Raw genomic sequence first — 10633 nt, forward strand, 5'->3', positions numbered from 1 at the left:
ACCTCCTTTTAGTTTTAACTGAAAGTTGAAGAGAAAAAAATAAGTTTTACCATAACTTCCCTTGAGTTCTCCCCCCCCCCCTTTTAAAATTCTTTAGTCTGGTATTAAATGTATAAAATGTTAAACCAGGTAGAGAAGTAGCAGACATCAGTGTGATTCAGACTTCTACATAGGTACATATACAATGTGTGTGTGTGCATTGCCTCTTTTCAGTAATCAATGGGCAGTGGTTTGGGTATAGTGGCACAGAAGCCCAGGGCAGCACTCCCTCACAGAAGCTAACACTACAACAGGTAAATTATGGTAATGAATACTTCCTCACAGCCAGGCATTTACAATGACTGACACACACACCTGTAACAGGAATGCTCCCAGATACATCAGGAGAGCTTCAAGTGACTTGTACAGGAGTGGATCTGCAACCAGAAACCAGCGATGCCAGCGTGTTTGTACAGCAGCAAGGCAAAGAGAAGGATTTCAGCGATGCCAGCGTGTTTATACAGCAGCAAGGCAAAGAGAAGGATTTCCAGCGATGCCAGCGTGTTTATACAGCAGCAAGGCAAAGAGAAGGATTTCCAGCGATGCCAGCGTGTTTATACAGCAGCAAGGCAAAGAGAAGGATTTCCAGCGATGCCAGCGTGTTTATACAGCAGCAAGGCAAAGAGAAGGATTTCCAGCGATGCCAGCGTGTTTGTACAGCAGCAAGGCAGACAGACTGATTTCCTCACAGTGGTAGGGTCACTTAGTTCTCTATGTGTTGTGTAGGAAGCTGCTGATGTACTCTGTACCACCAGTTCACTGTTAAGTGAATGTTTCTGTAGTGACTAAAAAGCTGCACCTCCTTTAACCAGATGTTACTATCGTATAAACTGTTACGGCAATGTTGACAGAGTTACACACTAGAAACCCACTGGCTTGTCTATAGGGTCGGCAAAGACTTTTCTGTCCAAAGTTTTAAAAACAATTTAGCAGACCACCTAAATATCGAATCCACATTTAGTGGTTTAACTGGTGGTTTTAATGGTTTAACTGGTGGTTTCATAGGGATTTGCCACTACCTAGAGCAAGTGGACAGCTCACAGAATCTTACACATCTTCCAAAGTGTATCTCAACAACATGTTCTACATATTCTACTTTCAAATAGGTATGCTGCTACAGCCAGCTAGCTAACTCCCTCACAGTGGAGACAGACTGAACCGTCAGTGATACAACAGAACATGAACTTCTACATGAACGGATCCATCTCTGAGCCTTCACTGACACGCTAACCTATCCAAAACTCTCTTCAACACAAGCCACATGACTGCATCTGGATTATGGCTCAGTTAGTCTAGAAACAGATTTAAAATAAATAAAATTTAACAAAAGATTCAAGAAATAAAAGAACAACAGCTGTGAAAGATAACTGACAAAATCCAAGAAACATGAGAAGGAGCACCAGCTGTGATAAAGTTAACTGACGTTGTTTTGCCATTGTATTCAGTGTTAATCAATCTCTTATCATCCTGCTTGTTGTTACGTTTTAAATGCCACTACATAGAAAGGACAGCTGCGCCATAATTCAAATTCAATCCTAACTTTACAGAAAGATAACTTTACATAATCGCTGATTAAATAGTGTAGATTAATAGTGAATAAAAATAAAACAGTTCCATTTGCAGCAGAGTTATCTTTCTGTTGCTTGTGGAAGCACGCTGGCTGTCAATACCCCACTGTGCAGCACGCCCCAGAGCTGTAGTGCTGTGTGAGTGAGAGGAGAGCGAGGGGTTTAGTCTTCATCCTCCTCGTCCTCGCTGATGTGGTATGCCCCGGCGGAGCCGGCCCGCGGGGATGGCGGGGGGGAGATCTTGGTGAAGAAGGGCAGCCGGAAGCTGGGCGAGGGGGAGCGCTCCCTGCTGGGGCTGCTGTTGGGACTCTGCCGTGGGCTGATCGCCTGCAACATCCGTCCCTTCCCCTCCTTCAGCATGTGTTTCTGCAAGAAACAACAGTGAGAGGTGAGGAGGCATGGAAAAGAGACTCCCACTGCAGGGTGCTCTTCTCAGGCTTCATTACAAACCTGTGAAATTGCTATGCATTATAATACTGGCTAAATAAAAGAGACAAAAATAAGACTCCTATTGCATAACAGTTTTACCCATTCCAGGTTTTACTATGAGCCTTATTAGCCCCACAGTGTATAGGTGACAAGCTCAGGTGTGTCTTATTAAACCAGGAATGGATCAAACTGTTATGCAATCCCAGAATAATCACACAAAAACCAAAAGCTATGAGAGCATGGATAAACCAGGGTTTACAAGAAGTTAGAAGGAGTCCTGAAAAAAGGTCTGCTACCCCCACCCCACACACACACTATCCCCTTAAAACCCTACGATTATCCTGTGATGACTCCCCCTCCCATTGAATCGCTTACCAGCGCCCCCTCGGGTCCAAACATCTGCAGGAAGTTGCCGATGAATTCCCGGGATTTCTCCTCCCATTTCTGGATCAGGTCTATGCTCTTCTCCTCCACCTTCTGAACAAACTCCTTGGAGCGCTCCTCCACGTTCTTCACCTTCTGCTTCACCTTGTCCACGCGCTCCTGCAGGTGGTACTTCTTCTCCTGTAGAGGGGCAGAGATTCAGTGAGACAGACATACCATTCATCACACGCCACCCTCGCAACCACTGCTTTAGAATCCATTTACTTTTTCGGTTTAGGGGGTTTGAGTTAGGTTTAGGGTGAGGGTTATTTGATAAAACAGCCCTTTCACTCACATTGATAAAGCTGACATTGAGTTCCTTGGCTGTGTAGCCCCTCTGCAGGTTCCTCCGCACGTACACGTCATAATCACGCACAATCCGCGTGATGATGTCAGACGTGGAGATGCCTTCCGTCCGCTGAGTCGGGGCAAACATGCCTGCAGGGGAGAAAGCAGGAGACTGTGCTTCACATTACAATTCACTGAGAAACACATAGGGAAACTGAGCACTGCACTGCACTCAGAGATAAACCCTGCATTAAACACATAGGGAAACTGAGCACTGTACTGCACTCAGAGATAAACCCTGCATTAAATACATAGGGAAACTGAGCACTGAGTCTGACCTGCTGTGATACACACCTGCTTCTTTGATGTGCTTGTAGACATCATCACTTCCTGCAGAGGAGTATGGAATATCATCATGGGCCACAAAGTCAATCTGAAATAATAAAATACCATTTAAAACAGGCAGCAATTCCACCAGTGACCAAATCAAAGCTGCTCTTCCACTGACACAGAGGTATGCTCTCAAACCTGCTGTTCACACAGAGGTATGCTCTCACTGTCACAGAGGTATGCTCTCAAACCTGCTGTTCACACAGAGGTATGCTCTCAAACCTGCTGTTAAGACTGGAAGTAATTAAAAAGTCATTTCAAGAGCAATGCAAGGTGAAGAGAAAACACCTCCCCTTTTGACAGAAGCAGGGTAGCTTGGAGCAGCGTGCGCATGTACAGTAAAAGCAACACTGTTTCCAGCTCTGTCCTCAGCTGGCCTGTGTCGGTACGCTGTGGTTAATACCTCCCTGCTCTGGAGAGATGCCTACAGGTTATAAAATAAGAACGATCAATCACCAGCGTTGTGATGCTATTTACAGGCAGTTTGCTGACCCTGCTCTTTCAAATGATTCAAATGTCGTATTTTGTACAGGTTTCATGACAGTAATGAGAGGCTTGGTTACTGTGCCACTCTGCCAGCAGTCCTCATACCCGATGCTTGGTGAGGAACTCCGGCGAGAGGGACCAGGGCGCGTTGCGGACGACCTCGTCGACGTAGCGGCAGTGACTCACTGCGTCGTACCGCTCGTCCTCGCTCATCACCGTGAAGCCCTTGAACTTGTGGGTCAGATTGTCATTGCACACTGCGGGGAGGGGAAGCGAGTTTAGAGTTCAGACATGTCAATCTGTGCCAACTGTTAAGCATTTATAATTTTGTAATGTTGCCTAAACATTTAGTCATTGTCAAAAAATATTAATACCAACTATAGGTTAGCAGGGATGGAAATAAAGACTCATATTGCAATTGTTTTGCAACTGTATAAATATATATAAAAAAAGTATGATTACTTAAAACAGAAACAGCACTGTTCCCAACCAGAAATTGCAACATCTAACAGCACAGCCTCTGTGACTCACCTCCTACTATGAGGTGTGTGTTTGGGAACAGTTGCTTGGCCTGCATGAGCGCCCGGGCATGGCCGGAGTGGAACATATCGAAGATCCCGTCAGCATACACCCGAACCGGCCGCTCCACTGCGAGAGAAGAAAGGGGAGGAACAGGTGAGCCAACCGGACAGGCAGTTCATGCATCCCCAATAGTACAGAAGAGATGAACCATCGGCAGACAGAACAGTATGAAAATGATCTGCTGGGGTGGGTTGCAATTCTAGGAACCAGTTTCTAGTATCCTATACATTGTGGTTTGGTTCTTTATTTGATGTATTTCCACTGTTGATCCTAGTCCAATCTGCACAAATCTCTCCCTGGTTCCAAGCAAAGCCCATTTCTTTCTCCTGGTTCTGGTCCCAACCCAGTACTTACATGGCGTGCCCCGCCGGGCCTCCTCCACGGTGACCCGGACGTACGGAGTGTTGTGCGGGACCTTGATCTCATCTGCAAAGGGGGCTGGTTCAGTCAAACCCTGAGAGAGACCGGGATACACAGCTGAGAACACACACTGCACTAGCCCTGCACAAAGCAGTTTTTCCATTATTCAGACTGAGCTCTCCACACAAATCAGGTGCTGACAATCAAGTGAGGGTCACTGCTGTTGACTGGGCTAATTAGCTGGGAGTACTGTGTAGTTTTCCTTATAAAATGCCCTTCCCTGCCCACCTACCACGGAGCAGCGTGGCATCTTCGCTGGCGTGACGTCTTCCTCTGTCTCCCCGTTCGAGCCCTCCTTCTTCCTCTTCCGTGACGACTTGCCTGAGCCGTGAGCCTCCATCTCAGAGACCTGGAATTCAAGCAGGTTAGCAACAGGTTAAACAGCAGTTTTCAGCACACACGCACACACACACAGACACGCGCGCAAAGACAGTGCATAATAGGGACAGTGCATAATAGGGACAGTGCATAATAGGGACAGTGCATAATAGGGTATGTTGCCAATACTGTATTGCTTTGACAGAAAAGCAGATGAGGTCTCAGAAAAGTATTTTTTAACTTTACTCTGGGAAAGCAAGGCAGCACAGATTAGTAAGATTACTAGTAAAATTACGTTTATACTTTGCATTAAATATAGATTTAATGCAACACCTGGAAATATCACAGCACTGTAGAAAATGCTACAATTATATAGAATATTTTTACAGACTGAAAATATGCTTTTTCTGCCCAGATGGCACTGTTGCACCACAGGAATACAGAATGAACTTCCACCCAAATGACTGTATCTTTATATCTGTGTTATTTAATCATCTCCACATACCAAAGTAGATCCAAGCTGCCTCTGCCTCTCTATCCAGTCAATGCACCCTTGACAGGTTTTTGAGATATTGACAGAAGGGACATTAAAGAAACCAAACCACGAAGGCACCTCAATTCTATGTTTCTGCGGTTAAAATCTGTATTCATACAGAATAAGGAAAACAGAGCAATGCAAGCTGAAGAGAAAACACCTCCCTTTTTGACAGAAGCAGGGTAGCTTGGAGCAGCGTGCGCATGTACAGTAAAAGCAGCACTGTTTCCAGCCCTGAACTCTACGCTGTGGTTAATACCTCCCTGCTCTGGAGAGATGCCTACAGGTTATAAGATAAGAACGATCAGTCGCCAGCGTTGTGATGCTATTTACAGGCAGTTCGCTGACCCTGCTCTTTCAAATAGCTTGAAACCTGGAGGGGCGGAGTGCGGAGAGCTGCATGAAACTGCACCACCCCTCTTTATCCAGCTCAGTGTTTCCGGCAGGAAACATCTGCACACCCACTGTCTCTCAGGTGGTTTTATTATTACTATCATTATTATAACAGAGCTGTATGCAGATGAAGATGTCCCCCCCGCTGCTTTAGTGACTGCAAACAAACTAGACAGTTTAAAAAAAAAAAAAAAAAAGCGCATCACACACTGTGTTGTTCTAGTGACTGGGGGTCTCTCCACTCCCCGGATCCAAAGGGGATGTCGTTTTGATTTATTAAAAGAAATACATAGTAAATAAACACCCAAACACGTTTAATTGTGGCTACTTAATTTACGCTCACCAAAACGTTTGAAATCCCAGTCACGCTATATGAAGAAAACACTCACAAGAGCGTATCTGTGTCTTGCTTCGTGTACGATGACAGCCTAATCGTAGCATGTCACACACAGACTGGTATAATCAAGGGATGAAGCCAGAACTGGGAGATTCATTTTCCCATGCTCGGCCTCTCGTCTACGGGCCTACGGGTAGCTTGTCCTAGTTGTACACACAGGGTATGTAACATAACGCATTCTCTGCTCGTTTCCGACTCGGATAAAATTGTATGTCCTTTCGTGTTTAGTAATGCATACAGTGCAGTTATCGCTTCATTAATAAAACACGATTCGTCTTTCTATCCCGGTAACTTTCACTATTGAAAGTCAACTTGAATTCTCGGCTCTAGTCTTATCTTTCCGTAGTTTCTTCTGTCTTAGACTTTGGCGTTAAAACACACGCATTCCTTTGGTATGTTATAATTACATTCCATGGTGCACTGAGTCTTTCTTCTACTTTTTAAACTTTAAAAGTCAATGTAAAAAGCAACAACTAACCTGTTTTGGGGTGTACTGTCTGGACTGTTACCGGGTCGTGAATTCTTCTTAAACACTGTAACTGTGTATTTAGTTTATTAAGTGCCCCTTGCTCTGTACAGAGTCCTGCCAGGTTTGCTGATATAAATAAGGGCTTTAAACAGGAGCCCTTAAAGAGACAGGAGCCCTTAAAGAGACAGAAACCCTTAAAGAGACAGGAGCCCCACAGACCTGTCAACCAAGCAGGACCTGCAGCGCACTCACTCCCTCAGGAAATGATGTGTTCACTCCAAACCGAGCAGAGGCAATGTGATCCTCTTCATAATCGTCTCTGCACCTGACTCCGCCATCTACTGGCTGGAAGAATCGCGTCCACGACAACACCGTGTCAGCTTGACCAGTGCTTGAGAGTTCTTTTATAAACGAGATTAGCCAGCAGAAATACAGCCATACAGAAAAAGATATGCCAATTCATATTTAGCAGCCGCTACTGTCTTCTAATTTTTTGCAAATGTAATCCTTGACATGTATTCTGAAATATATAAAAGCTGCATAAACCAGCTGCAAGTCAGTTTCAGACACCGTGGGCAAAGCAAATTTGTTAATTTGTCAGAGGGCACCAAAGAGCGTTGTCTGATACGTCTGAGTTGTATGGGTCATGGTCCATATAGTACAGGTGGGTCACACATTTCTGTGGCTTTAACAGGTGAGTCAATGTCAGTAAATACACAAAACAGCAGAAAAGGAGACCACTGCTTACATCTTTTAATGTTGTGTTTTATTAGATTAGATCATCTCTTCTCAAACTGTACAGAAGCAAAACTCAAAAGACATGAATGCTTTTCACTTGTAATCGGTCAATTGTAGCAGAGCACGCTGGGCATGGGGTTTCTGCTATGACTCTGAATGGAAGGCGGAGTGTTCGTTCCTCCAAGGCTCTCCTGGTTCAGTCCAGCAACAATCCATTTCAGGTTTTGCATGACAGTATGTGCGCACTATTATTACCTTGGTTTTAATTTGTACTAGAAATATATAAAATGACTGCTTTCTAAGATTTTCCAAGTTTGCTTTTAACATTAAATCTTGTTTTTTTGTTGTTTGTTTTCTTATGAGAAACATTTTGTACTGCTTGAAAAGCGTGGAAAAAATGTTGTTGTGTGGATAATGGGCTCTTGTAGACTGGAATGGAAACCCAACATTCCCAGTGCTTGACCACCGACTGGCTGCTGCTTTCAACCTCTACCAGCAGGGGTCGCTCTGCAGTACCAGGAGAGGGAGGTGCAGTAGGAGGATCTCCTGGACAATGACACATTCACATATATACACTTCGCTTAGCTGGGAATTGTTTTTTGATCATGTCCTTCAGTAATAGAAACAGCCAAATGCAGCAGCCACACAAAACAGACTGTCCTGGAAACAAACAAGCACAAGGACTTTCAATTTCACATTTGGTGCAGACCTTTTCCAAAATTATAATTTAAAAAACAAAACTGTTAAGAATTCTGCATCTACTTTGACACAAGGATGTCAAAAGACTTGTCAAAGGGTCACAAAGTAATCCAGCTCCTATGTTTCGACCCATTTCTTTTACACCACCAAGCTTCATTTTAATGTTGTTGTTGAATGTAAAAACAATGAACTGTAAATGAATCAATTTACAAATAAATAGGGGTAGCCTACCGAGGATATGTGCTTGAGACTGTCACATCTGTCTTAATGAAGCACAGATAATGCACACGTCTCTAACCCCTAGCACTGAACCCCTCCAACACTCACATTCATGTAGATATCTTGGGCGTAATTGTCAGTGTCAGCATCCCAGAAACAGCGAGCTGCCATCCTGCAAGGAAACACAAAGAGCAGTCAGAAACCTCTCTGCATCAGAATGACCAGAAAACACTGAGCGCACTGTAATCCCCACTGCTCTCCACCACAGCTCCATCTATCTGTTTGACATGCAACAGGGGATCGGTAGTGTCGGTAGAAATGCTTTAGAATTGATGTATTCAACTTCAGCTTCACCTCACAGGGGTGAAGGGAAAATGAACTGCTAGGGGCTGGTAAACTTCACATGAATGAAAACTAAAGAGAGAGCAGAGCTAGAGAGAGCAGAACGAGAGGAAAACAAAAGCGAGCAGAACAAGAGAGAGAGCAGAACAAGAGAGCAGAATGAGAGAGCAGAACGAGAGAGCCGACAAGAGAGAGCAGAACAAAAGAGCAGAATGAGAGAGAGCAGAACAAAACAAAGAGCAGAACAATAGAGCCGAATGAAAGAGCCGAACGAGAGAGAGCAGAACTCACTTGACGCCTTCCCCTCTCTGCTCTCCAATCACAACCTGCACCACCAGCTTGTATCTGTCATACCCCATCTCTGCACAAAGCAACACATAAGAGACTATTATTAAAGACACTGCACTAAGGTGGTAGTCTCACAGGTTTTGCTTGTACTGTATTTCAGAAATGCACAACACTTTTAAGCATATTGAATCTAAAGCAGATTCACAGTATTCTTATTTTACATGTCATATAAAGCAGCCTTCTTGTATTTATCAATTTATTTATTCTTGTTTGTTTGTATTTTACACATAAGCTACAGATCCACATGTAGAGGAACAATTGAAGCTGCATCCATAAAACAGTTCAATTATACAGATGATTCATTTATTTCAGGGATGGAAATAAGACTCCTTTTGCACAGCAGTCTCACCCATGCCACGTTTTATTACGAACTGGTCAGACACAGTATATAGGAAACAAGCTCATGTCAGGTGTGTCTTATTAAACTCATAGTAAAACCAGAAATACATCAAACTGCTATGGAATGGGAGTCTTATTTCCATCCCTGTATGTACTTGTAATTCAGCACCTTTCAGCTTGTCCTTAACGGCTTCGGACAGGGCGCGGGTGAGAGCTGGCACCTGCTCTGGGTCATACTGTTTGCTCACCAGCTCCTCCTTCAGGATCTGGTGGATACACTCTTTCGCTGTCGCTGGTTTGAACCTGGTTGATTCGGTGGAACAAAACACCAACAAAGACGGGTTCATAAAACACGCTGCCAACGAGGAAGGCACATCAGCACTCACACATATAAAGTGTCAAAAACCACACACGGGTCTGATCGTCTTGTGTGCAGAACCGACGATATATTTTGTTATGGCTTTTGAAATGTTAAAATAAACTCATTAGTCTCGCGTGTTAGGGAAAGCCATCGTGTATTTTGTTTGTGGGCTACCTCTAGGGTCAATAACGATCGTCATCATTTCTAATTCTAGCGTCACGTTAGCCTGCCAAGATGTATTTGGTCGCGTTGTTTTAACGTTTTATAACCCGGGTTTCTTAACTGCATACAAGTGATGAACATGCAATTCGCTGTGGACGCAGTATATGGTTTTGCAATAAATGTAACTCCCTACTCAGACTTACTTGTGTTGGAAGTTGGGTCTGATGACGTAGGAATTATCTAACATCTCTCCTGATTCTCCCATCGCTGAAGATCCAGAAGCTTTTCGTATTAAATTATTTAAATGCGTTTACTTCTTATTCATTCATTCAGCACTGATACACAGCATTGCAAACTCAAGTCGAGACTGCTGCTGTTTATCTACGAGTCCGCTAACTGCTGTTGCCATAACAACAACAACCTGGCGGCCGAACGGTCGGTGAAGCCTTACAGGAGTGCGCGTCTCCACTCGTCATGTGACCGTGGTGAAACCAGTCACGAGCTCTCGTCAACCGCTACTAGCATGAATGAGAGGCCCCGCCGCAAAAAACAGCGCCACCATCAGACAAGTGTGAGTAAGACCAAGAAAACCGTTCTCAGTAGCTGTTAGTATTTCTTATCCACACTGACTGTGTTCAGCAACACGTCAGTCGGTATATGTATAGCGCCGGTACGACAAGCACACATC

At 44.2% G+C, this 10633-nt stretch overlaps 2 protein-coding genes across 3 annotated transcripts; both read right to left on the minus strand.

The window, feature by feature from the left end:
* Positions 1–933: 933 nt before the first annotated feature.
* LOC121327078 (choline-phosphate cytidylyltransferase A-like) lies at positions 934–6984 on the minus strand. Its single transcript, XM_041270870.1, has 9 exons — positions 6747–6984; positions 4858–4974; positions 4560–4659; positions 4155–4271; positions 3729–3880; positions 3102–3180; positions 2755–2897; positions 2412–2600; positions 934–1973 (listed from the first exon to the last, which is right to left on the minus strand). Exons 2-9 carry the CDS (start codon positions 4963–4965, stop codon positions 1770–1772), a joined length of 1092 nt encoding a protein of 363 aa, XP_041126804.1. The 5' UTR covers positions 4966–4974; positions 6747–6984; the 3' UTR covers positions 934–1769.
* A 497-nt stretch (positions 6985–7481) lies between these two features.
* On the minus strand, positions 7482–10384 carry LOC121326510 (dynein light chain Tctex-type protein 2B-like). Of its 2 annotated transcripts, none has more exons than XM_041269819.1 (5): positions 10149–10384; positions 9592–9725; positions 9027–9096; positions 8502–8565; positions 7482–8021 (listed from the first exon to the last, which is right to left on the minus strand). In XM_041269819.1, the coding sequence occupies exons 1-5, from the start codon at positions 10208–10210 to the stop codon at positions 7965–7967; spliced, it is 387 nt and encodes a 128-aa protein (XP_041125753.1). In that variant the 5' UTR covers positions 10211–10384; the 3' UTR covers positions 7482–7964. The 2 variants fall into 2 exon arrangements, with proteins under 2 accessions (XP_041125753.1, XP_041125754.1); XM_041269820.1 differs by lacking the exon at positions 7482–8021 and adding an exon at positions 8078–8135 and having other exon boundaries at positions 10149–10381.
* Positions 10385–10633: the final 249 nt, after the last annotated feature.

This window comes from Polyodon spathula, chromosome 14 (genome assembly GCF_017654505.1).
Source record: "Polyodon spathula isolate WHYD16114869_AA chromosome 14, ASM1765450v1, whole genome shotgun sequence".
Taxonomy (NCBI): domain Eukaryota; kingdom Metazoa; phylum Chordata; class Actinopteri; order Acipenseriformes; family Polyodontidae; genus Polyodon; species Polyodon spathula.

Coding starts and splice junctions, on each gene's coding strand:
- LOC121327078 (XM_041270870.1), bottom strand. CDS start 4,965: ATGGAGGCTCACGGCTCAGGCAAGTCGTCACGGAAGAGGAAGAAGGAG. Junction 4,660..4,857: donor AGATGCCACGCTGCTCCGTG/GTAGGTGGGCAG, acceptor GGTCTCTCTCAG/GGTTTGACTGAACCAGCCCC. Junction 2,898..3,101: donor CAAGCACATCAAAGAAGCAG/GTGTGTATCACA, acceptor TCTCCCCTGCAG/GCATGTTTGCCCCGACTCAG.
- LOC121326510 (XM_041269819.1), bottom strand. CDS start 10,210: ATGGGAGAATCAGGAGAGATGTTAGATAATTCCTACGTCATCAGACCC. Junction 9,726..10,148: donor AGACCCAACTTCCAACACAA/GTAAGTCTGAGT, acceptor CGAATCAACCAG/GTTCAAACCAGCGACAGCGA. Junction 9,097..9,591: donor CGTTAAGGACAAGCTGAAAG/GTGCTGAATTAC, acceptor TGCTTTGTGCAG/AGATGGGGTATGACAGATAC.